This window comes from Bos grunniens, chromosome 18, assembly GCF_055505025.1.
Source record: "Bos grunniens cultivar Pamir isolate PY7600 chromosome 18, Bosgru_T2T1.0, whole genome shotgun sequence".
NCBI lineage: Eukaryota > Metazoa > Chordata > Mammalia > Artiodactyla > Bovidae > Bos > Bos grunniens.
The window spans coordinates 2860321-2888277 of NC_141182.1; the positions used below are offsets into that span (position 1 = coordinate 2860321).

The 27957-nt window shown below is 40.3% G+C and overlaps 1 protein-coding gene across 4 annotated transcripts in view; it reads right to left on the bottom strand.

The window, feature by feature from the left end:
- The window catches only part of LOC147352931 (heterochromatin-stabilizing protein CFDP1), a 107219-nt gene extending 79729 nt beyond the window's left edge, over positions 1-27490 (bottom strand). For all 4 annotated transcript variants that reach the window (XR_015145245.1, XM_086349922.1, XM_086349923.1 and 1 more), the window contains exons 1-5: positions 27287-27490; positions 22972-23089; positions 20805-21021; positions 20381-20505; positions 7785-7904 (exon numbers count right to left, since the gene is read on the bottom strand). Coding sequence is in view for 3 of the 4 variants with exons in the window: in XM_086349922.1 (XP_086206048.1) it covers positions 7785-7904; positions 20381-20505; positions 20805-21021; positions 22972-23089; positions 27287-27350 (644 nt within the window). In the remaining variant the exon portion in view is untranslated. The remainder of the gene's footprint in view (positions 1-7784; positions 7905-20380; positions 20506-20804; positions 21022-22971; positions 23090-27286) is intronic.
- Positions 27491-27957: the final 467 nt, after the last annotated feature.

Sequence of the window (27957 nt, forward strand, 5' to 3'; positions counted from 1 at the left end):
AGCACCTCCCTGAGTTTCAGTTTCCTGTTCTGTGAAATGGGCACAAAGTTAGCACCTGTCTCTTGAAGTGTCCATGGGGAGTAAATGAAATAATACATGTACATTTAGGACTGTGTCTTAAATCTGGTAAACTATCAATAAACAGAAACTACTTATTCTTTTAAAGCAGATAAACATTTAACCTACAATCTGAGAAGGCAGTAAGTCTGATACTTAATCTAGAAGACAAGTTGGTTCCAAAAGGTAATTAACTTGAGCATTAAGGAGGAACACGGGGTTCAAGCATGTGAGAATCACCTGACTGCAGGGACCTGGCAGGCAGCAACACTGAGGAGAGAGAACGGGAATGGGCACAACCCATCGGCTCTGCTCCAGTTCCTTCCCGCTGTCAGGAGAGAGTGGGGGCAGGGGTACAACTTATTTCTGAAGAAAAGCCAATAATCCACCTATGCCAACTCTCCTGATTTTTAAATACTGGTCAAATAAAACATCCAAGGACAGATCTGATTCATCAACTGTCAGTTTGTGAATGTCTACCCTGGAGGAGTCTCAAACCGGAAAATGAAGGACCCCAGCTCCCTAAAACAGTATGTCACAAAGGGGACACTACTGGCATTTTGGAAAAGAAAATTCTCTGCATAAACTGTCCTAAGCACTGCAGGATATTCAGTACCCCTGAACCCCACCCACTAAGTACCAATGGTCTCAAGTCATGTGGCACCAAAATCTCCCTCTCACCACATGTTCCTGAACACCTCCTACTGGCAGAACCACATCCACTAAGAGCAACAAAGTTACATTCAAACATTAATGGAAAAGTCATGAAACTCATCTATTTACAAACAGTAATAAAATAAGGGGAGGGCCAGCCCTGAGTCAGCTGAAGTAAAACCCCAAATTATCATCAAACAGGAAATCTCACTAAGTAGAAAGCTTACAGCTGGCTGTGGGAACAAACCAAAAGTCTTAACCTCTCTCCTTACATCCAACATGAACTATGACAAAAGGAAATTGCTTTACCTTTTATCTAGCCATTTCTTTTATAATGTTACTGGACATTACAGCTTTCCACCAGTCTCTTTTTCCTACAGCAGAGCTTATATATAGAACTACACATGCTTTAAAAGAAATCACGGTCAAAGGAACCTCTTGGTAACACGTGAATTCTCCTCTTATGGCTCCTTGTCCTATCCAAAACTGTGTCCAACTTACCACATGACCCAGAAATTTCATACCCAGGTTCATACACATATCCCTACAAAAACTTGTACATGAATGTCTGTGTGTGCTTAGTCACTAAAGCAGGGGGCACGGGTTCCATCCTTGGTTAGGGAACTAAGATCCCACATGCAACACAATGCAGCCAAAAAAACCAACACACATCATGCTAGTCAAAGAAGCCAGACACAAAGCAAGAAATGCTGTATGACTCCATTTATATGAAATGTCCAAACAGGCAAATCGAGACAAAGAGATAGATTAGTGGTTTCCTGGCGGTGGGGAAGAGAGAGGTGTATAAAAATGGAGATAGACAGCATTTTGGGGGAAGTGCTAAAAACTACGTAGAAGGCAATGGCACCCCATTCCAGTACTCTTGCCTGGAAAATCCATGGACGGAGGAGCCTGGTGGGCTGCAGTCCATGAGGTCGTTAAGAGTTGGACATGACTGAGCAACTTTACTTTCACTTTTCTCTTTCATGCATTGGAGAAGGAAATGGCAACCCACTCCAGTGTTCTTACCTGGAGAATCCCAGGGATGGCAGAGCCTGGTGGGCTGCCGTCTCTGGGGTCGCACAGAGTCGGACACGACTGAAGCGACTTAGCAGTAGCAGTACTTAGTAGTACTGCAGCAGCAGCAGCAGTAGCAGCTAACTAAAGAACAGCATAACTTAATTGGTAAATAAATACAGTTCACTATAGCTATTTTTTAAAGAGAGATAAGGTACATCCAATTTTAAACTATTAAACTAATACTGTTTGTTCTCTTAAAAACGAATATGAAAGATATCACAAGTCATGTCTAGAATGTCCACTTTCTTCAAATGAACTTAATTATAATAATTAATTATATATAAATTAGAAATGTCAATAAAATATTTATAAATATATATAAATTATAAATATATAATTGTATAATTATATAATTATAATTAATAATAATTAATTATAATAATTACCAATAAGCACTTACTTATGATATTTATTCTTTTGAAACAAGCTGATTCTCTTCTTCCAGGAATGGCCCTTCTCTGGCATTCAGTAACCTCGTCATGTATACCTACTCACGGGCCCACAGGCGCGTGCCACCTGATTAGGCATTTCACAAGAGCATCAAACCTGGAGGTGGAGTCAGATTTCTGAGACAACCTGTCTTTTTTTTTTTTTTTTTTGCTATTGATGTAAATATATTTTCTGTGAATAATTTGGAGGTCAAAATTTGGAGATCAATAATGAGATTCAGGGAGAAGGCAATGGCACCCCACTCCAGTACTCTTGCCTGGAAAATCCCATGGACAGAGGAGCCTGGTAGGCTGCAGTCCATGGGGTCGCTAATAGTCGGACACGACTGAGCGACTTCACTTTCACTTTTCACTTTCATGCATTGGAGAAGGAAATGGTAACCCACTCCAGTGTTCTTGCCTGGAGAATCCCAGGGACGAGGGAGCCTGCTGGGCTGTCGTCTATGGGGTCGCACAGAGTCGGACATGACTGAAGCGACTTAGCAGCAATGAGATTCAGATCAAAAATTAGAAACTTTTCCAACCCAGTGCTGTGTCTATGTTTGATTTTTATTTCTTGAAGTAAAATGCCCAATGATCTCTATCAAAAGACTATATATTGAAACTTAAAAGCCAACAAGGTTTTAACTCATGTCCAAGGAGTTTGGGAGAGATCAATGGCTCAGACAGATTCTGTTGTATGAAGTAAAGGTCCTGGGGATGGATGTCTCAAATACACTCAATACCAACAGGTCTTCAACCAGCAGTGTGACACTGTGAGGAATCCTCTCTCTTCTATTTTTGGGGCAAACAGTGCTAACCTGATACCACCTAGGATGATGTCTGAGACTCAACAATGAAGCCTTTTTTTTCCCCTCAACAGATCGAGATGACAACACAAAATTACACAGGAAAATGATGTCTTGAACCCTTATGTTTTACTGGTTTAGATCATTTTCAGTCTATAAAGAGGAATCTAAAACAGTAAGCCCTTAATCAAACAAGTTAATGCCTCTGGCTGGGATCATAAACTTGAAGGGCACTCATGGCTGCCCACTGTTGGAATAAAGTAAGCAGTAAATGCTGGGTTGAAGACAAGCAGTGAATGTACCAGCCCAACACCCACAAACGCTGACAGAAGCTGGATTCAACTGGTCAACAGGGCTGGAGGGGAGTGGAAGGTGAGAAGTGGACAAAGCGCTTAGAGTAACAGGACTAGGAGAGTTCAGACACAGCAGGGTGAGCGCGGTGCTTCTTCTACCAATTGTAGAGTTAACTGTCGTCTCTGATTCCTGCCTCCAGTGAAAACTGGATGTTTGGTTTACTCTATCCCCAAAGTATAAACTTTGGATTTTTTAAGCCAAAGCAGTGTACTATTTTAAACATGTGGAGGAAATGCATTTTCAGTTACAAACGTTTGCTCCTGTGATTCTAGCAAAGGATGTGGGACAGGATGTTTTACTCTCCTGCTCTGGTTTTCCTGTATTGCTTAAATCTGTTTAGAGAGGAGAGAAATAAACAAACAATGTGTTTCTGCTGGGCAACCTCTATTAACTGAAACAATTCCAACACTGAAAAAAAATTTTACTGAGTTAAATAAATTTCATTTAATAAATTTGGTGTCTCCTGTCGACTCTTCTGAAGACTTTCCACACCATGTGTGTGCAGCCTGCAGCACATACTGATGTCTGCACTGATAAAATGCTGTTAGACACCTCAGACCAACGGAATTCCTTTTGACCCTGTCTTTTCCCAAGCACAACGACCACTGCGGACATTTTTGAGATAAATCTCAGAAAAATGATCATGTCAACTTTGAAGGTCATCTGCTGGATTTATTGAGAAATCCAAAGTCCATGTATCATTAATGAAATGTGTCTCTGTTTTTATGTACAAACTGTGAGGACTTTTTTACTCAGTCAGACATATCCTTGTAATCTTGTTATGTTTCATTATAGCTTTCAAAGAAGCTCAGGTTCCACCCCGTCACGAAGGAGTGAGTTCATTAATCTGCTGAAGGATGCGTCACTGGCTGACCCGTCTGGATGCCTCTGCATCCGTCTCCACACTGCTCCTTGCCCCAGATGCTGTCCTGTATGGGTGTATCAACAAGAGACTCTCTACTTGATCCAGTCTTAGGCTCCTTTGAAACCTCTTCTCCATGATGTCTCAAACTTGGCCCCTCTCCTCACTGGGCTTGCAGAGCTCAATTTTAGCAAGAATCCTGCTAAATCAGGTTAAACAGCATCACCCACCCTTGACAGCTGATCACGCTCAGTATCTGAACAGTTTCCTCATTTGCCACCTTTGACATGTAAGTCCTTGGCCCGGCTGCAACAAGAGCCCTGTTGGGTCAGTGAGCCAGAACCCTCTCGCCCCTGCTGTCGCCCTCGGCACTGGCCCATCCACAGACCATCCTCCCAGCCCTCATCTGCTCCCTGGCCACAAACCCCAGCTCTTTGCTGCATGCAAAGTCAAGCCTGAAAACTATGAGGTACACTTGAGTCAGAATGGTCATCATCGCAAAATCGACAAACAACAAATGCTGCAGAAGTGTGGAGAAAAGCAAACCACTCTGCACTGTTGGTAGGAATGTAAACTGATACAGCCACTATGGAGAACAGCAGAGCTTTCTTAAAAGACTAAAAATAGACCTACTGTGTGACCCAGCAATCCCCTCATTGAGCATACACCCAGAGAAAACCATAATTCAGAAAGACACACGCACCCCAAGTGTTCACTGCCGCATTATTTACAATAGCCAGGACATGGAAACAACCTGCATGTCCGTCAACAGAGGAATGGATAAAGCAAACGGGGCACATCTATACAATGGGACATTACTCAGGCAGAAAAAGAAAAATGAAGCCAAGTCCTGTGTAGAGATTTCTATGGACCTAGAGACTGTCATACACAATGAAGTTAAGTCAGAAAAACAAATACCGTGTATTAACACATATATGTGAAATCTGAAAAAATGGTATAGATGATTTTATTTACAAAGCACAGATAGAAACACAGATGCAGAGAACGAATGTAGAGGATACCAAGGGGTAAAGGCAGGGACAGGATGAACTGGGAGAATGGGACTGACATATACACACCAGGAACTGAACCCGGGTCTCCCGCATTGCAGGCAGATGCTTTACCGTCTGAGCCACCAGGGAAGCCCCCCATATACACACTATGACACTATGCATAAAATAGGTAATGAGAACCTCCTCTACAGCACCAGGCACTCTACTCAGTGCTCTGTGGTGACCTAAATAGGCAGTAAACCCAAAGGAGAGGGGATATACGTATACGTATAACTGATTCACTTTGCTGTACAGCAGAAATTAACACAACATTGTAAAGCAAATGAACTCCAAAAAAAATTTAAAAAATAAAAGTTAAGCCTGATCTTTCTCCCCTACTGTGACAGTTGTTAATACCTACTGCAATAAGCCTGAATAAATCTTCCTTGCATTTTAACAAGTAGAGGATAATTTTTTCTTTCATGAGCCTCATTGACCAATGGAGTCCCCAGCAGAGAAAGGATGGAGGGAGGAATGGGATATTTGGTTATTTATTCCCCTGGATGATCCATCGCTCAAGCGAAGCTCTCAGCTCCTGACAGGAGGTCCTCCTTATCCTCACCGCCACAGGCTGCTCCCTGCCGCGCCCCTCAGGTCGAGGGGTGGCGATGGAGCCTCATTATTGCCAACCCCAGGGATGCTGCACTCTCACTATCTGTGCAGTCTTTCATTGCACTTTTGAGTTCCTAAAATCTCCTAGAGGTGTCCCAGTTTGAGGATGCCATCTGTTTCCTTCTGGTTCCTACTAAAACATAGCAGATTTCTTATCTTTGAAAGGTTAGTAGCTCTTTCTAAGAAAGCATGGCATGAATACAGAATACAGTGAGATTTTCATGACTGACTCTGACTTAAACAAGCTGACCTTGCCAAGATGCCCCTTCTCCCTCCTCCGGTTATCTTTAGAACTATGGTAACCGTATTTTCTGAAACACATTGTTTCCAAGTAGAATCTCTATTTTAAGAAACACCCAAGGAAGCTAGAAATAAAAATTATGCTACTTGAAACTAACTATGCTAGAAATCTAAGGCAGAAGAAACTCTGACTTTATTTCTATCCAGCACTTAATCCACAGTAACATTCACAGTAACACTTTCAATAAATGCAAGAGGCATTGTTTAATAATACCAGATACAAGCCTGTTGACCCAGAGATAAGCCTGCAGAATGCTAATTCTATTATGTAGTCTAGAGCAGTATTAGTTAAATACAGGTTGTAAGAGATTGTGAAATTGATTGAATGGGTCATAACATTCTTCCAAAAGACATATACTACACAAAATAATTACATAATAATAGACATAAAATAGAAGTCACCATACATATCTATATTTATGGGTAGACTAAGTCATAATGTAGGGCTTCCCTGGTGGCTCAGACAGTAAAGAACCTGCCTGCAATGAGGGAGACCTGGGTTCGATACCGGGGTTGGGAAGATTCCCTGGAGAAGGGAAAGTAGAAGAGAATTCCACTCCAGTAATCTGGCCTAGAAAATTCCATGGACAGAGGAACCTGGCAGGCTACAGTCCATGGGGTTGCAAAGAGTCGGACACGACTAAGCAACTTTCACTTCACTTAAGTCATAACGTAAGATGTATTTCTTAGTGTGAGTGGCAGTCAGTAAAGTCTGAAAGCCACTGGTCTGCAGAGAACCCCTCTCAGACAATATAATAACTAGAAAGCTAAAAGCATGTTGTTTTAGCTTAGAGCCTCCTATTTTTATCTCAGCTCTCAGGAAAAAAAAAAAGCAGAAAACAAAACTTCACCGTTTTAGGGGAAAGGATGAAGCAAAAACTGAAAGGTCAGCAAGTCAACTATAGGTGACAGCTTCTCTCAAGAAGAGAGCAAGCTCTGCTCGGGAGTCAAGGTGGTCAGCGCTGTGACGGGAGTGAGTGGCCCATGTTCGCCGCTCTCGAGGCGAGTGCCCTGACTCCCACTTAACTGTCACCTTTACTTCTTACACGCAGATTAAGAAGAAAGAAATTTTTCCTTCTTCCAAGGAAAGAATTCTAGTCTTCAGCTCAAAATAACTCATGTACTATGGAAACCATGAAGGGAGAAAAACTGTTAAGTTTTTGACAATGTGCTAATAAAATTATTTGTAAGTCAGCCTTGACCTTTTTTTGTTCCTAGGAGATCCTCAGGAAGGAAGTATTCAACTCAAATCTTTATTACATGTTATGATGAACTGCTGACATTTACATTCAAAAATCATTTTTTTAAGTGTGAAGTCTACTATATGTTCACCTCTGTGGCCAACACTGTAAACCAGGACTTTGCTCAGAATCAAACAAGAAGCCTGCATCCTCCGTTCTGCAAGTATTGTTCTCTGCATCCTCCATTTTGGCAGGTATTTCAGCAAAGACAGAACAGCAGCAGAATTCCTGCTCTCAGGAAAGCAGCCACGAGAGCTACAGGCAAGGCGCCCTTGTTGTGAAAACAGCTTCTCCAACGTGCCAGGTGCGTCTCGGCCTGAGACTAGACTACTCACCCTGACCCGGCAGGAAGTGATGGCACTGCTGGAGGGACGTTAGACTGGGGTTTTTCCTTCTCATTTTGCTTGAAGAAGGATTTGGCTTCTTTAGATGTGGCATCCACTTCCTTAATCACCCTGTACCAAGGGAAGACACCAAGTTTACAAGTGGAAGAAAAGGAGAGAAACAAAATCTAATAAAAAAGGCATAAAGAACCAAGGAAAAAATTACTGGGCTTTCTGTAAACTCTGGCTGCTGAGCGTTACGGTTAAAATTTACTTTAACAGTTCTAGACAGACATTAGCCCTTATTAATTCAAAAAAGGAAACAGCAGCAGATGGAAGTCTGCTGTCTCTCAAACCCCCTCCATTACTTCTGTCACATGACCGTCACCCTGAATCAGAGCCCACGTGAGATCACCAAGGTGAAGACTGAAGGGCTCTCCCACTGCACCTCACGTGCACATTAGTGCTCACGCTTAAGTCAAAGTGGGAACAGGGACGTGGAGTAATTGGGAGAAACACACTGGCATTATTTCAGGAGAAAAGCAACAGTATAAACAATTGGGATACTCTAAAGAAGGCTCCTGTTCTGTACCTAAAACAACCCAAAGATGAAACAAAATTCCTTAAAACTAGCTACATAGATAGTGATTTAGGAGTGAAAGAAAGTTACCCGATTGAGAACCCTGTCCAATTTCAAATCTGAGAAAACTGCCCTCAATAAAACTGACTCCTAAAGGATCAAATGAATATATGAATTTGATGCCAGAAATTTCAGATAAAGAGGGGAAATGCCTTATGTCTGCCTTGGGGTTCCCAAAACGTCTGAGGAATTGTGTTTAACTGCAATCCGTCTGTTGGAGGGTCCAAGATTATGGTGTTATTCTGAGTGTTCAAACAGGTCATTCACAATAATGACAGACAAACCCTATATTCCAGATTTGCAAAGAACAGAAGTCCTTATCTTTTCTTTTTCCTTCTAGGCTTCTTGGGACTAGAACCAAATTTTCATACTAAGAACTATCTCACTCCTGCACCCGGTACTATTTCACCATCACAGGTAACACAAAATGAGAGTTTTACATTTAAGAACCTTTGGGGCTTCCCTGGTGGTCCAGTGGCTAGGGCTCCATGCTCTCAATGCAGGGGGCTGAACATTGATCCCTGGGCAGGGAACTGGATCCCACGTGCCACAGCTAAAAGATCTCACATCCTGCAACTGTGTGGATCACAACAAACTGTGGAAAATTATTAGATGGGAATACCAGATCACCTTACCTGTCTCCTGAGAAACCTGTACGCAGGTCAAGAAGCAACAGTTAGAACATGGAACAATGGATTGGTTCAAAACTGGGAAAGGAGTACATCAAGACTGTATACTGTCATCCTGCTTATTTAACTTATATGCAGAGTCTGTATGTGTGCTCAGTTGCTCAGTCGTGTCTGACTCTTTGCAACCCACGTTGCCCGCCAGGCTACTCTATCCATGGGAATTCTTGAGGCAAGAATATTAGACTGGGCTGCCATGCCCTCCTCCAGGGGATCTTCCCAAACCAGGGATCAAACCCAGGTCTCCCACATTGGAGGTGGATCTTTTACCGTCTGAGCCACCAGGGAAATGTGAAATTCACGTTTCACCATGTGAAATGCCAGGCTGGATGAATCACAAGTGAAAATCAAGATTGCTGGGAGAAATATCAACAACCTTAGTTATGCAGATGATACCATCCTAATGGGGAAAATGAAGAGGAACTAAAGAGGCTCTTGATGAGGATGAAAGAGTACAGTGAAAAAGCTGGCTTGAAACTCAACATTAAGAAAAGTAAGATCATGGTATCTCGTCCAATACCTTCATGGCAAATGGAAAGGGAAAAAGTGGAAGCAATGACAGATTTTATCTTCTTGGGCTCCAAAAATCACTGCAGATGGTGACTGCAGCCATGAAATTAAAAGATGCTTGCTTCTTGGAAAGAAAGCTATAACAAACCTTGACAACATATTAAAAAGCAGAGCCATCATTGTGCCAACAAAGATCCATATAAGTGAAGGGATATGGTTTTCCCAACAGTCATGTAGGGATGTGAGAATTGGTCCATTAAGAAGGCTAAGCGCCAAAGAACTGCTGCTTTCGAACTGTGATACTGGAGAAGACTCTTGGAGAGTCCCTTGGACTGGAAGGAGATCAAACCAGTTTATCCAAAAGGAAGTCAACCATGAATATTCACTGGAAGGACTGATGCTGAACCTCCAAAACTTTAGCCACCTGATGCAAAGAGCTGACTCACTGGAAAAGACCCTGATGCTGGAAAGGACTGAAGGCAGGAGGAAAATTGGGCAACAGAGGATGAGATATTTAAATAGCATCACTGACTCAATGGACATGAATGCGAGCAAACTCCAGGAGATAGTGGGGGACAGAGAAGCATGGAGTGCTGTAGTCCATGAGGTCTAAAAGAATCAGACTCAATTTAGCAACTGAACAACTGCTGTCCTAAGAAAATCTCTCCATAATACATCAAAGTCAAAAACAGAGGGAGAATCTATATGATAGATTAGACCATCATTCCCCAAATAAACACTCCTTCCCTGTTGACCAAGAAGATATTCCCCAACCCCCACAGATGATGAGCTTGGATATATGACTTCAGTGGTCAATGAGATGTTAACTGATTTGACAGGAAAAGAAGCTTTAAACGTATTTGTGCTTTTTCACTTGTCCCTTGAATTCCTCCCTTTAGCCATAAGAATATGCCTCAAGGAGCTGCTGGTCTAAGACAGTGGAAAAACATATGCTGCAAAAGTCTCAACCCAACCAGCAGCTTGGACACCAGCCTAGATGAACTGAACTCCAGATATCTAGAAACACATGTGTAACAAATAAATGGGTATTATTGTATACCACTTTTGAGGGGAATGGTCAGTAGCATTCCTGTACCAACAGCTAACACATTTACAATTCATGAGTAAGAACATGGATATCTAAGGAGCTAAGTTACTTTTTCTCATCTAGAGATTAAGTAGCAATGCTAGAGAGAATCTTTTAATTCTACTTTCCAAATACGGTTGCCATAAATTTCCCAGCTCCCATGTGGTCCAGAAACTGACACTACCCCAATGAAAAGTATGTCACCCCACTTGAAACCAAGTGGGCCTTTGTGGCTGCGTCAGCTCACGAGGTTCAGGGGAAAGGGCTCTTCTAAGACTTGCTGAGAAAAGTGATAGAGCTTCCAGGTGGCTGTCTCTCGGAATACACCTCTAAAACCCCACGTCACCACATAAAAAGTCTGTCTGCCTTGAAGCTACCATGCTGGAAAGAACACATGCGAATACCACAGGGAGAGAGAGATCTAAGGAGCCGTTCCAGACCCCAAGTGTTTGAGTCTTCCTGGCCCAGACACCAGACAAGGAAGTAAATAAGCTATCAAGATGGTCCCAGACCCAGCCACTAAGTACAACTGCAAGACAGGCTCTGCACGAGAACCATCTAGCTGAGCCCAGCCACCCCATAATTAAGAGAAATTATAATAAAACAATGGTCTTAAGTGGCTAAGTTTTGGTGTGATTCCTTACACTGTAATAGAAAAAAAAAAAACAACAAAATAAACTTATGTCCAAACCTGAGAGTTGCAGAGTCTAAGAATACTGGCCTGGAAGGTTGCTTTAAATCTCCTTGCCCTGGGCAGAATCTGGGGAGACCTAAGATGGTTCATTAAGAGAAGTGGAATCTTTCACTTGGAAATGGTGGTCTGAACACATGCTCTACTTTCTACTTTCTACCAAAACCCTGCCAAATAGTGGTAATAAATTTACAAAAGCAGAACTACACAGTGATAAGAACAGGAATAATAAGAGAAAGATATCAATCAAACTTTTGAAGGTAGAAAGCAAACAGACAAGTCAGCAGGTGACCGAGGTGTGTGCTCTGCTCTCTCAAGCTGCAGCCATGTGGAATGGCCAATAAACACACCATATCTCCTACAAAGGTTCAGGAAATTGAGATACCAGGAACCTTTGAAGGTGGAAGAGAGGAGTGTGGTTAAAACCATCTGAATGTCTGTATCAGGAGCACCTAGGTCCCAGATTCCCTTCTCCACTGGGTGCCACAGGCTACTGACCCCAACCAATCCAGCAGAATCCATTACTTGGCAGAAAGATGAGAAACCACCAAAGTTCTAGATTCAAAGGGCAGGGCTGAAGTTTCAAGACTCATTCTCAAAACAGACAAATTAAATGAAAATGTATTTCCTCAGATTTCCCATGCCACAACAACCCCAAATGTTACGTGTTTCCTATGTGTTCACATGCATGTGTCATTAGATGGAGCCGCTGCCTCACCTGTCCTGGACTTCGCACCAGTAAGAAACAAACGTGTGTTATGCTACTGACGTCCTGGGTTTACTTGTTACCCCAGCAGAGCCAAGTCTAGCCTTACTATTACATCAATTTAACTGACAGCAATTTCAGAATAAGAGAAAATATGGGAGGTTATCAACAAAAAGAAAAATTTCCTAGAAGGATGAGTTTCCATAAAATGGCTGCTCCAAAGAACAGCTGACCCAGCAATTCACTTTATTTCTTTATTTAAAATAAATATTTTGACCGCACCAGGCACCTTACAGGATCTCTGTTCCCCGTCCAGAGATTGAATGCAGGACACAGCAGGGACAGCCTCACATCCTAACCACTAGGCTGCCAGGGAACTCTCATGACCCCACAATGTAAAAAGTTCCACATCAAGGCACAGCATTATGAAAGTTCAGCAGGCTAGTGATGAGAGAAGATACAAATCATGTGCCCCCAAATTACAGGGAAAGTAAAAGAAGCTTTTATGCAAAGTATGCTTTGTTTTCTTATTTTACCACAATATGAACAATATGTTTCTGCCAGCAATTTAAGACAACTGAGTGGACATTATCTAAAAAAGCAACCTAGATGCAGGCCCTGTGTTACATGTGAGACAGAAAAAGATGTAACATGGTCTCTGCCTTGACTGGCTCACAGTCTTTTGGGATAGCCAATCATGAAAACACGTCATAACAAAATGTGATATATGGTAAGTGCCATAAAGCAAGCAAAGAAAAAGGATAAGCTGTGGGGAAAAAAGTATAAGGAAAAAGTATCTCTATAAATTTATTACTGTCAAAGTCTTATTCACATTCACTAGGGAAAAAAGTTCTATAAACTGGAATATTTCTCAGGGACTCTGGTAAAGGACACAAAGGAATAACAAGCAGACTACTGTACACTGAGGCTATGTCTAGAAGAACTCCAGTTTTAAGAAGCAATGAGAAGAGATTTGCGGGAATTCCCTGGAGGTCCAGGGGTTAGGATTCAGTGCTCTCACTGTCACGGCCTGAGGTCAGTTCCTATTCAAGAAACTAAGAGCCCGCGATCCATGGGGGCAGCCAGAAAAAAAAAAAGAAGGGTGGGGGGAGCTATCAAAATATCTTCAAGTAAGAGAATAGTTAAATTATAGACCACTTCTAATATACAAGAGGGATCCCTGTCAGGAAAAGGCCCACCAATACCAACAGCTAATTCAAGTGCTATCAGCAGAAATTCCATCTTAACTTCATTTTCACTTAATCAGAACTTCCTGAAAAGTCTTTATTTAGCAGAAACTTTCCATGACTGGCTTCTTCCAAAAGGTGAATCATTTAGGAAAGTCTGAGGTAACTGGCTCAGCTGGTTATATGATAAGGAAGGGTAAAAAAAATCACTATTTTTCCTCATTCCCAGTGTTAATGAGCTACACATTTTTCAAGTGGAGAAAAACTGAAACAAAATGGTAAAAACTCAAAATTTAGCATTTAAAACATATTAGGAAAAAACTAAACACTAATCTTTGCTAACACTACCTTATGCCTATACTTATAAATTCTTCCCAGTCATTATAGCTCTTTCTCACATTTTTCTAAGATGTAGTAATGCTCTTAATTGATACAAAGACAGAAAGAGCAGAATAATGACATCAGGAGATTAAAAGATATGCTCAAATCCATTTACCAAGTTTGCATCAATTAAAATTCAGGCCCTCCAAATTCTTACATAATGTTCTATTTAACTATAAATACTTTAAGTTTAAAAAAATGCTGCCAACATGCCAATTATTATCAGAATTTTTGTTTAGGAGGAAAAAATTCCAGAGAACTTTCCCTTAGCATGTTATATGTCTCTGCAATATATATGTTTAAACAAATAAGCATATATACTACCTTTAATATAAAATATATATATGTGAGTATGTATATTTATTGGGAAAAAAAACTGTTTCCTTATTCATATTTGTTTCTTTGATAAACACTGGGCTGCCCTCTTCTGATAAATGACAGAAACAGCAGGCTCCCTGGATACTCATCCAGTATTTAAAATCATGATGCATTTGCTTAAAAAATGAAATAGGGGAAAAAAAATTTTTTTAAGAAAATTTGTGTCAACTATATTTATAAGTATTAATAAATCCACAAAATTTAATTTGATTAGGAAATTTAATGATTTTTCATAACAACAGTTATTCACCAGCTTTTCTTACTCTGTCAAGTCAATGGTAGAGTTATAATAAATCTTTCTCAGATATCCTGTATGACATGTGGGAAACAATGCAAGCCAAGAAAGATTTCCAAAAATTTAAAACCTATATTCCTAATGATATATTAAATTTTCTGTATTTTTTGTAGGACTTCCAAACTTTAGAGGCTCACCATCAGTGTTCTACTACCCTCTGCTGGACAACTCAATAGTTCCCAGTGGATTTCTGGCAGCAAAATACATTCTTAATTCACATCAAGATTTATTTAATGGATCCCAAAAAGGATTATGGCTTCCCTGGTGGCTCAGAGGTTAAAGCGTCTGCCTGCAATGTGGGAGACCTAGGTTCGATCCCTGGGTCGGGAAGATCCCCTGGAGAAGGAAATGGCAACCCACTCCAGTATTCTTGTCCGGAGAATCCCATGGACGGAGGAGCCTGGTGGGCTACAGTTCCACAGGGTCGCAAAGAGTCGGACGTGACTGAGCGACTTCACTTTCACTTTCAAAAAGGATTATGAGGCAAAAGACTATCTCTGTAATGGAGAATCCCTACAGATATCACCTAAGCGGTCTAACTCATCAGCACCAGTGCTGGGTGGTAATGATATGATGCGCTGAGGAGGATAAACCATCATCAGTGTAGTATTTTTGTCTAAAGTGATTAACATGAAGCTAACCATGCGGTAACAATGCACCCACCGAAACTGAGAGACATCCTGCCACACAGATGGGCTCTTAACACTAAATGCAGAGGGTAATCCTGGACTGGATTTGGGACTGGGCAAGAAATACAGGTATTAAGAACATTTGGAATAACTATACAAAGATCTGACTAGAATTGTACATACAGCTACCAAAAACGTGAGCTGCAAACTACCTAACAAAAGATAGGTACAAAAATTTTGAGTATTTAAAAAGTCGCCTAGAAATTTGATGGTGTCACAATACTCAAGATATGAATGATGAACTCACAGCCTTAAACAGAACATATACCAATTATTGCAAAGTACTCACATGTGATATTACTGTATTAGTCATGTGCAGTTAGACCATACTACAGTGAGAAAGTTTAGGGTTATTTTCCCAATTAAAACCCCAAAATGTGATAAAATGTAAGCATTTCTCTTTACAAATTGTTATTTTTATAATCATTTTAATTTTTAATCATGTGACTTTAAAATTCATTTTTTAATAACTAAGAAAGTAAAACTGTTATTATTTTTTAATCCTAATTTGCTGATGGCAAAAAAATCCCCACACTGTATGTCTCTGTAAAAAAAAAACAACTTTTTTTTTTAATATCTTTTCTGGATGCAGCAGAAGTAATAAACCACGTGATGATAACAGAAGTGACTTCAAAGAAATGAAGGGCAACTGAGGGGAAGCTGATTTTACTCCATGAGCCCTCACACACTGGGCTTGGTTTTTGATCATACAGAGCTAAAACCACGGTGAGTTCTTTGCAGACATGTTTTAGCTAGTAAAGCAAGCAGCATTTACATATAAAACATGAAGAAATAAACTCAAAATCAAAAGAATTATTTGGAAGAAACACTACTAAATTCAAAAGTCAATAGAAACAGATACAAAATTCCATTCATTAGCATTGTGGCCAAAAGGGAAAGAAGTACTTTCTGTTGCTAAACTAAACAGAATAAACCATTTCCAGGACATTAGTAAAAGACCATATCAATGATGTTTGCTTGGAAATCTTGGTGAATCCGTGACAAAGAAGGTAGTTCAGTTTAACTTTCCAATGACACCATGGCTTGAGGTATTTGGGATCTAGCTCATGATAAACTATGACAAAGTTAGCAAAGTGTTTCTTCAATGCAATTTGAAGAATGACAAATTACTGCTGATATGAAAATTATTTTAATATTTGTGATTTAAACATGAGGGTGATATTAAAAAGTCTTTTTTTAAAATCAGTTTCTTGTTAACAAACATTAACTGACAGTGATCTGTATAATAAAAGTAGGATCACATGACAACAGATGAGATTCGAAGTGTAAGTGTTTGCAAGAATAAGTTCCAATGACACAGCTGCAGGACAGGGAAACAGTTTAGATTAAGGGGACTGTGCTAGAACATAAATCAACACACTGCTTCCTTCGCTGAGAAAAATCTTAATACAAAACAAAAAAACCCACTATTCTGAGCACAGTAGGAAAACCCGTGAATCATGTAAAGCTAATGCATTAAATTTAAAAGACTATATTTGATAAACTGAAAGCTGATCATAAATGTGGATATATTATATATGCTGAGGTACAACGGTTATGAAGAAAGTGCCGTAAGAATGAACTACAGAAAAAATTTAGTGCTTCTAAAAGAGAAACAATAAACATATGGTCCCCAGTTCTAAAGATCTCAATTAAATAGTAAAACATGCTTATCTGTCTGCTTTGGTTTTTTTAGGCTTTGTTTTGTTTTTTTTTGAGGGTTGGGGGGTTGTGGAAGGAACCTTGAAGGATCTTAAGTTTCTTGACCAGGAATTGAACCTGGGCCCTCAGCCATGAAAACACAGAGTCCTAATCATTTGATCATTAGGGAATTCTCAGTTTGGTGTTTTCAACAATCTTAGTACTTTCATACAGGGATGAGACTGAACATATTTTTCAGAAGCAAATAAATAATAAGAGCAAAAGTGAAAAATAAAAGCCTGAAGAACAGTCCCTACAAATTAACATGTTTGATAGAATATTTTGAATTGTACTTTCCATAAAAAAGAAATCCACACATAGAGAATTCATGCATCCAGAATTCCTTTTTCCCACTGAAATATAACTTAAATTTAATTATTAAAAAATTTAATTATAACTTGACAGGATAAATGACTGGAACTGACTACTGATGAAGCATGGAAGATGAAATCGGAAAACACAGTTATTACTAATCATTTCATGATTACTAAATCAAATCATTACTCTCTATGCCTTAAACTTATATAGTGCTGTATATCAATTATTTCCTCAATAAAACTGCAAGAAAAAAGTTATTAATGACTTCATTTGAAAAAAGGAAAAATGAAAATCCTGAACTTAATGAGACTGCCTTAAAATCCACACGTCCATCTCCATTAACTTTACATTATTGCAGATTATTATTTAAACTATCTGCAGTGAAGGACTTTGACATAAAATTTTCAACCTGTTGCAGAACAGTATTATTGTAAAACACAATCAAAAGAAATTATTAGAAAAATAAATGTAACCAATACAATATTGTAAAGTTAAAAAATTAAATTAAATTAAAAAAATAATAAATTTAAAAGATACAATACAGCCTTTTGAGATGGATTTCTTTATGATGAATATTATTTTTTAAAAAATTAAAAAGAAGACAAGGAAGAACACCAACACAGAAACAGTAATTTACAAATACATTATCCTCTAGGAGTAGGGCTGTCACCAATCCCACTTAGACTAGATAATTAACGAGAAATAAGCTATTCTGACACATTAAAAACTGCAAAAATTAATATAAACAGTACTTTTTCAAAGTATGTGTCTAGATGTTAAGTATTAAGAACTGATACTCTACTCTTAGTTTCTTGTTTCAATTATATAATTAAAGTGGATTCCTTTCATCAATCACTTACACTCACATTTTCAATGACCAATATGTAGAGTTACTGGGAATTCCCTGGGGGTCCAGCGGTTAGGACTCAGCACTTTTGGCACTGAGGTCGGGGTTTCAACCCCTTGTCCAGGAACTGAGATCTCACAAGTTTTTTGGGGGTACAGCCAAGGGAAAAAAAAAAAAGAGTACAGTTGTATAACTCTTTTCCTTTTCTTATTTATGTTCATTTTGATTGTATATACTGAAATGTAACTTTATATCTGCATGTTAAATCTCATTGTTAAAAGTGTGAGCTTGCATTTTGTATCTTTTTAACATACTTTTCTAATAATTCCTTTTTTGTGTTTTAGGAAAGTACTGGTTTGCAACAGGCTGAATATTTAAAATCAGGATCCTTCACTAGAGTGAGTTGAGAGAATAATCTGTATTAATGTGAAATCTACTGGATGTGAGAGTTACACTGAGTCACCATGGAAAATATCTTTGTTCTCAGGAAACAGGAATGAAGTATTTAAGAGTGAAGTGTCATGAGACCTACAATTCTTAAAAGGTTCAGCCAAAATAAAAAGAGAGAAATACAGATACAGATGGTGGAGAAAGAGGCAAAACATTTACAGGTGGTGAATCAGTATGACAGGCATATGGATGTTCATTGTAATACTATTCTTAGAACACTTTTGTAAGTGTAAATTTTTTGAGAAGAAAAAAGGAGGAAAAAAAATAAAAAATAACACAAAAAGAGTGAAAATATCTATGTACGTGTGCTGAGTACTCAAGTCGCTTCAGTCGTATTCGACTCTTTGTGACCCCATGGACTGTAGCCTGCCAGGATCATCTGGTCCATGGGATTCTCCAGGCCAAAATAATGGAGTGGGTTGCCTTGCCCTTCTCCAGGAAATATACATATGTGTAACTTAATTCATAGCAGAAAGTAACACAACATTGTAAATCAACTGTATTCCAATTAAAAAAATAGCCACAACCACCATCAACAAAAAAATAATAAAAGTTTTCCTTCACATCATTTATAAAACAATGCCAAAACTTTTTCCAAGATATATTTTCATTAAATGAAACAACTGTTGGAAATTAGATATTATTTGTTTTTAAGAACATCAACTTTAAGGAAAATAACATTACTGATTGGCAGGCAATTCATTTGTTTTCCTCTAGCTCTAAATTCGGAGAAGGCAATGGCACCCCACTCCAGTACTTTTGCCTGGAAAATCCCACATACAGAGGAGCCTGGTAGGCTGCAGTCCATGGGGTCGCTAGAGTAGGACACGACTGAACGACTTCACTTTCACTTTTCACTTTCATGCATTGAAGAAGGAAATGGCACCCCACTCCAGTACTCTTGCCTGCAAAATCCCATGGACGGAGGAGCCTGGTGGGCTGCAGTCCATGGGATCGCTAAGAGTCGGACACGACTGAGCGACTTCCCTTTCACTTTTCACTTTCATGCATTGGAGAAGGAAACGGCAACCCACTCCGGTGCTCTTGCCTGGAGAATCCCAGGGACGGGGAAGCCTGGTGGGCTGCCGTCTATGGGGTTGCACAGAGTCGGACACGACTGACGCGACTTAGCAGCAGCAGCAGCAGCAGCAGCAGCAGCAGCAGCAGCAGCTCTAAATTACAAATCCACTGTTTTCATATTAAATTTTTTAAAAATGGGAAAGAGGAAAATTCTAGGCATGTGGCTCTCATCCAAAACAACCCAAGTATTAAGCCTGTACTGTTTTGCTAAACTAGTAACAAATCTATGAATCAATTGAAAAAAATAATAGAGATGAGGAAACAGCATCAGAATCAAACTTCTCTCCTAGTACTTTAAACTGTCAGCGGATTTCAAACGTTTTATTGGGGCTTATACTTCAAAGTCAGGGAAAGTACTGAAGGGAGAAAGAGCCCAGACGCAAAGTACGGCGGTGAGTAAGTGGAAGCAAACAGTTAGCGCTCACAGTTGGTTGCTTCTGTTCAGCCAACCACTGCATGCTGCCCCAAAACTACATTACCACACATGAAAGGACATTCTCCTGCTCCCTGATGATTAATGGAGCCACTGTTTTCCTTGAGTTCAAATATAACTCATCCAAAATATTAAGATAGGTTGGAAAGAGGACAGATGTCTAACATCATTTAGAAAGATGTTCCTTTTTAGGGGCTTGCCTCCCTGGTAGTCCCGAGGTTGAGAATCACCGTGCAATGCAAGGGACACCGGTCTGATCCCTGATCTAGAAGGATTCCACATGCCTAGGGGCAGCTAAGCCTGTGCATCACAACCAATGAGCCCGCACCTAGAGCCCACGCTGCACAACCGCCACAGTGAGAAGCCCGAGCACCGCAGAGAGAAAGCTCATACGCAGCAACGAAGACCCAGCGCGGCAAAAAATACATAGAATATACATTAAAAGAAAAATGTTTCTTTTAAAAAGAACTAATTTTGGGGGAAAAAAAAAAAAAAGAACTAAGTTTGAAGTTTGTGAATGTCATCTTACCTGACTTCTTCACCAGCAAAATCAAACACCTTTGTAATTTTAACTTTTTCTGTTTCTTTAGGTTTCTCTAGCCTTTCTGCTTTGACCAAATGACTTGAACTTGTCTCTTCAGTCTCCTCTCCTGTCTATGAAAAAAGAAGTGTAATAAATTTCACATTAGGATGAAAACTAAAAGATCCACCCAAATATATTGTTCCCGGATAGTCTCAACACGTGTTTCATCTCTAAACACTTAAATACTCACTGAATTGATATGATTAGAAAAGCTTATGTTTTCTCCCACAGGGAATGCTTTGCTTTTCACTTAGTAGAGTTACTATTAAAAAGCAGCTAATCAGATTTCTGCTGTAAGTCTCAAATCTCGGTTTGTAAATTTTCTGGGAAATTTCCAAGAAGCAGTCATCCTATTCACCAGTTAACTTACTTTAACGTGTGTACTTGGGGGCACTTTTGATTTCGGGCCTACATCATTCAGGAAGCTGGCCCACAGTTCATCCTCCTTCTTTTTCCTGGCATCCTCTGACTCAACACCTTTTTGCTGCTCTGTTGCTGCATCTTCCTCCTCACTACTACTTCCTCCGGATTCCTCGTTGGCATCCTCTTCATCCTCTTCTAGTGAGAGGCCACCTTGTTTTCTCTTCCTAGTCACCAACAGTAAGAAGGAAGAAGAAAGATAAGACAAACAGGCAAAATAATTTCAGTTATTCTTTCCTAAATTCCAAACATGTTGGAAACTTCAGAAAACTTTTAAATAGGGACGACTGATTTAAAGGACTACTTACCTCACAGTGTGACATGGTGAGTGGGAGAGGTTAAGCTGAGATTTTGTGGAAGAAAAAAAGAACTGGGCTCTCAGAGTTACCATTTACCAAAAACACTTAGAATTAAAATCTACTCTTCTACTTCTGAATTAGGACTAGCTATTCTCACCAAGAAAACACCGAAAATCACCTCAATCAAAAAGAGGGCTCTAAGAATATATATATGCCAGATACTTTTAAAAGTCACTCCATTTGGAGAACAGATATTGAAGAGAGCCTCAGATTTAGTCACATTGTTTCTTTCTAGAATTCTGAGGGAACGGGGAGTAGAGAATCCATGTTTCTTCCAACTTTCTGAAGACAGGAAAGCTGGAATACAGAAAAACTCAAGGACAAAAGAATTGAGCCAAGACTTAAAAGAGCAAATTGTTTCCTAAGACTATTCTGACTTCAAGTGAATCATCTAATACTCAAAATTCTTCTACAATCTGCTTTTTGCTTCAATGCCCAGGAAGACAGAAACACCAATCAAAAAGAATAAAAGACTTCTATTGAACGACTCCCTTATCTGAGTTAAGTAACTTGTGAGAACTTTCATACTTTTTTGTTGGGAGTGCAATTTAGTACCAGGCTTAGAGAAGGTAATTTGCCTATACCAATATATATATATATTTTACTACATATAACCCTGGGTCAAACAATTCTACTTCTCCATGATCTGATTTATAAATATACAAGGGTACAAAGACAAAGAATATTCATTGTAGTCTTATTTGCTGTAGTAAAGATAAGGACAATCTAAAGGTCTCTCAAGGAATGTTTAAACAGAGTAGAGTCTATCCATAAAATGTAACACAATGCAGTTACCAAAAAGAAAAAGGTACAGCTAAATGTACTGCTGTAGCATCATCGCCAAGGTGTGAAATAAGGAAAGTGAAAAAAGATACGCAGACTACGCTACTATTCATACTTTTTTTTAGAGTAGGAGGTACAGGGTATTCTCTACTGGTTCACTGTTAGGACTCCCCGCTTCTACTGCAGAGAGCATGAATCCAATCCCTGGTCAGGGAACTAAGATCCCACAAGCTGTGTGGCAAAAAAAATTTTTAAAGTAGGAAATACAAAATACACACTTATATATATATACACAGAATGAGGGACTTCCCAGGTGGCTCAGTGGTAAAGAATCGCCTGCCAGTGCAGGAGACACAGGAGACTGGAATGCAATCCCTGGGTCAATAAAGATTCCCCTGGAGGAGGAAATGGCAAACCCACTCCAGTATTTTTGCCTGGAAAATTCCACAGACAGAAGAGCCTAGCAGATTACAGTCCATGGGGTTGCGAGGAGTTGGACATGACTTAGCGACTGAACATGGCACGGACAGAGAATTATTTCTGGCAATGTAATTCTTCTGAGACAAAGCAACAAGAAATAGGAATGGGATACGTATTTTTTCTAGTAATTGAGCTTTTCTTTTCTCTTTCTGGCAAACCAATAGCTTGTAGAGTCTTAGTTCCCCAACCAGGGACTGAATCAGGCCCTGGCACTGGATGCATAGGGTCCTAACCCCTGGACCACCAGGGGATACCCCAGTTTTGCATTTTAAATCAGGTGCACATATGACCTATTGATTTTTTTAAATTAAAGTTCAAAAATTATTAAAGCTTACCAGAGAATAAGAATTTAATCCTAAAAGGTCACTAAATATTTCCCTCAATGAGAAAAAGGTTCGAGACTGGCAGCAAGAAATCTGTCATCAGACCAATGCCAGCAATCTGGATGGCTGTGTCACAGCCCCTGACTTCTAAGGGCCTTGAGGGCAGCATCACCTGGCCAAAACGCTCTCAGCCTTTCTTTTTGTCCCTTTGGTTTTCTGTGTCTCCTCTTCACCATCCACTTCATCTTCCTTCACTAATTCATTTATATCATCTTCACTATACTCTCCACCTGAAATAACATAACACGGTGGTCAGACAGACAGGAATAAAGGTTTTCACATGAAGATGGCACATTTTCATTATGAAAAACTAGTACTTTCCTTTGTTCTTCACCAGACTAAAATATTTTCTGAGAGCTGTCCTCCCTGTTCCTGAAGACTAGGATAAGTTCGCCTACTCCAGGCCTCCAGGAGAGTCCATTAACTCACTCTACTTATATTTGCAATTTCTGCTATGCTCCACCCACCATGAGGACATGGATCAGCATGTCTTTACAACCATATGCTGAATGAACAGAAATTCCAAGTCTACTACTGTCACTTTTCAAAGAAGAAATTGATGTTTTTACCTCATCATGGATATCTTTCAAAAGTAACCAAAAGTATCTTCTCTTATCAATAACAGAGGTTTAGAAAGAGGCTTAAAAACTTCAGGTTAGACAGAAAAAACAAATATGTCAATTTCCCATCTTCAGACACTGACATTCAGGGTCCCCAACAAAAGTGCTCCTTGGATGACTAGTCTGATCACTTTCTGTGGGTACCAGTCAACAAATCCTGTACACAAAGAGATTCAATCAATTTTTTTCTTTTTTATTTCACATAAGCTTTACTGCAAGTGTAACATACCAAAAAGCACACAAGCTAATGCACAGGTCACTGAAATTATGCAAACTGAACACTCCTGTTTAACTAGACCCAACTGAAGAAGCAGAACATGAACAGCTTTGCAGAAGTCCCTTGTGCCCTACTGCAATCACTAGCTACCAGCCACATCCCCCAAAGAACCATTATCCTGACTCTAATGAAACAGATTAGTTTTATCTGTTTTTGAGCCTTAAGCAGACGCCTACAATATGAACTCTTGCATCCTGCTTCTTTCACTCAACATTTTATTTGTAAGTCACCTTGCCTGGAGAATTCCAAGGACGGAGGCTACAGTACATGGGGTCGCAAAGAGTCAGACACGACTGAGCAACTAACTCTTTTATTTCACTTTGTATGGAGGTATAGCTTATTCATTGTCATCCCTAAATATTATTTCATTATATGACTATACCACAAGTTATTTACCCATTCCTGTATCGATGGATATTTGGTTTGGGGCCATTACAAAGAGTGGTATTCTGAACATTCCTCCAGATCCACTTAATTATTAAAGGTTTAATGTACAGTGAACTAGGACCGCCAAACAACTGAGGAAAGTCTCTAATATCAAGGCAAGACTAAAACAGAAAGGAATTCAGAGGAAACAAAACTAGGGAAAAAAACTTTTATAATTAATATCCATATAGTAATAAGATACTTGCACTCACAAAACAAGAACATGATGCTATTTAAAAGTTTTTGAACAACAAAGAGAGTTATTAAAAATTAAAAATATTCAAGGGTCACATCTTAATGCCCAATACTGGTGATGAGAACAACAAGAAAATAAAGCACATGCCGCACCATGGCTTCGGAAGTTCCTGGTCTACAATGTCAAAGAGCTTGAAGTACTGCTGATGTGCAACAAATCTTACTGTGCTGAGATTGCACCCAACATCTACAAGAAAGCCAGTGTCATGGTGGAAAGAGGGCCATCCAAGTCACCAATGCCAGGCCATACAGAAAAGAAAACACACAGACGGCTTGTGTACACATTGTATTTGTGTTAATAAAAGCCATAAAACATAGAAAAAAATATGGAAAGAGAAAATACTCAACAGAAGAGGAGGATGTTAAAATACTGAAATATTCACATAAAGAAAAAAAAATCAGAGTTAGAAAATAGAGGATCAAAATGGAAGAAAAGAGAGTTCCAGTCAACATAAGAGTGAAAAGTCAAAGTTGCTCTGCTGCTGCTGCTGCTGCTGCTGCTGCTAAGTCGCTTCAGTCATGTCCAACTCTTTGCGACCCCATGGACTATACAGTCCATGGAATTCTCCAGGCCACAATACTGGAGTGGGTAGCCTTTCCCTTCTCCAGGTGACCTTCCCATCCCAGGGACTGAACCCAGGTCTCCCACGTTGCAGGTGGATTCTTTACCAGCTGAGCCACCAAGGAAGCCCAACATAAGAGTAAATATACAATGATTCCAAAAAAATAAAATGGAGAAAACGGTCCCCTTCCCAAATTTAAAAAGTTCCATAAGGCCAAGACCAATGGATGAAAACAGACTCATACTAAGGTACAGTATATCACTGTGAAGTATCAGAAAATATCAGGAACAAAGATTCTATGAGCTTCCAGAGACAAACAAATTTTATGGAAATGAGTAAAAACTAGCAACAAGAGACTTCTTAAAATAATGGAGAAATGCCTTCAAAATTCAGATAGAAAACTACTGTAGAATACAGAGCTCCATACCAAACTATTAATCATGCCTGAGGGCCACCTACTTATTTTTAGATAGTCATGGTCTCACACAAAAAAAGTTTCTATCATCCATCTTTCTTCAATAAGCTATTTGAGGATTTACTCTCATTTTGGTGGAACACACCAAGAATGAAGACATCACGGGACCCAAGAAACAAAGAATCCAAAAGAAAAGGGAGACAAAAGGAACATCCAGAGTGGTGGTCAGGATGGAAGATTTTAAGTGTAAAAATGGTAAAGCCAAGTCAAATCCGAGCAGGTCAGAAGACAGAGAGGGACTTCAAAAAAGTGAATGATTATTTAATATATAAAAATGTCTTGAAAGATGATTTAGACAATTTTAAGAGTTTAGGATCAAATCAGTATTAAGTACACAGATGACTAAACAACAACAAAATGGCAATTATTCACTCCAAAGAAATCTAGTTCAAGAAAAGCAATAACTATATACAACATGACTCAGCCAAGAACCTGGTGTCCACAAAGTCATTACAAAAAAGGAATCAATACCAGTCTAATCCAAATTAGACATAGGAACATTGGCAGGCTGGGGATTTGGGAAGGGTCTGAAGTTGAAAAAGTCTGTTTTGGCAGTGAGGAGAGACTCAAAAGGGTATTAAAAGAAGACCTAACATGGATCAGTTAAGTCAACAAACAATGCAAATACCAAATTTTAAAAGAAAGCAGTCTCTTCTAGAGAGAACTGACAGGGATAATAGGTGATGGAAAAGGTTCAGATTCAAAGTATTTCATTAATACTTGACTATTTTTAAGCATACCCATGCCATCTGTTTGGCTTCATCGGGGTTGAGACTGTAAAGAATCTGCCTGCAAAGCAGGAGACCCGGGTTTGATCTCCTGGGGAAGGGAATGGCAACCTAATTCGGTATTCTTGTCTGGGGAATTCCAAGGACAGAGGAGCCTGGTGGGCTAAAATCCATGGGATCGCAAAGAAGCAGACACGACTGAGCGACTAACACGGTGCTTTTGATTAATATGAAAACTAGTTTTCAAATTATCACACTGGCCAATATCATAAGACCAATGTTGGTGGATAAGAACGGAACCTGGTAACCCAGTTGGGAAGCTATGGAGAGTCTTAGTGATAATGGAAGCTCAGTAAGAGCGAGATTACTGAGGGAGTGTTAGAAACGAACCTTCCACGTGGACTCAAACAGAACTGAATGATTATCTGGATCAAAAGAGTGAGAATAAGGTCAACTCCGACGGGTTTTTCGGTTTTGCTTTTACCTGAGCGATTGTACCAGCAGATACATCTAATGAGATGGGGGAGCCTGTGGAAAGCGCAGGATGGCGGACGGGTTAGGTCTGGGTGACATTTTAGCCCGGGTTTACACAAAAACTTTACAACTAAGGTCTGAAAAGACAGCAATGAGTGCAATCTTTGCTAAGAAGTAAAGGGCATCATTATGTTAACTTTTAAACAATCAGATCACTTCTGAGGACAGAAAGTGAAAAGCTTATATGTGGGACATGCCAGTTAGCAATTCCCTGGGGACGCAAGGTCTGCCTTTCAGAAGAGTTCAGGGTGGGTGAGAAAACGCGATGCCCAACGACCCGCAGCGTCTGAGTTCACTTGCAGGTTCCCGCCCTCCGAGGTGGGGCGGCGGTCCAATCCAGGCCACCAGGAGCCGCTGCGCAAAACGCTCGGCGGACGCAACCAGGGCCACGCGGGTTGTGCAGAGCCGGCCGGCAGGCGAGGGCGCGGGGCGGGGCCGCCTGAGGCGAGCGCTGCCCGGCCACCGGGCCCACGCACAACGGGCAAAGCGCGCCTCACGTGAGCCGCTGGGCGGGGCGAGTCGCCTCTCGCCTCAGGCGGAGTCGCTCACCCGAGGGCACGTAGTCCTCGTCCTCCTCGGAGGTGGAGAAGTCTTCAGAGTCGAATTCCTCCATGTCGCTACCGCGCAGGGTCTACAGGGGCGAAGCAGCTGTGCCCAACGGCAAAGCTCTAGGGATAGAGAGTAGTGGTGCGAGACAGGAGGCAGTGGCTGGGGCGGACCCCCGCAGCGTGGAGCATGCGCAACGCCTGCTACGCGCACCCAATGCGACACTTCCGGGCCAGAGGCTCGGGCTTGCAGACGCGGGCTCGCTGCTGTGGCGAGGCATGCTGGGACGAGTAGTCTTCAGCGCTCCGCCGCTTCGCCTGAGAGGCTGTATCCTTGAAGCAAAATTTGTTTGCCTGTGGAAAGACGGCCGACCTTTGTTTAGTAGTTGACGTTTTTGAACTCGCTTACTTGTGAAAATTTACTGTCACCCCCAAAATCAAAAATTTCGGTGCTTTCTGGGTTTATTTGCGGACATGCGCAGAGAGAGAAAATTTTGAGTTAACCAGTGGTGGATCGTCGAGATTGGAAGCACATGATCCACTATATTACTTCAGCTCTAGAAGTGTAAATAAGTGTCGTATTCGCGGTCTATTTCTTGCCGCGGTTTTTCATCTTTGGGCTCTCTGTTAGAGATTTCGCTGTTTAAAACGACCCTGAGCATAGTGCTGGGGTGC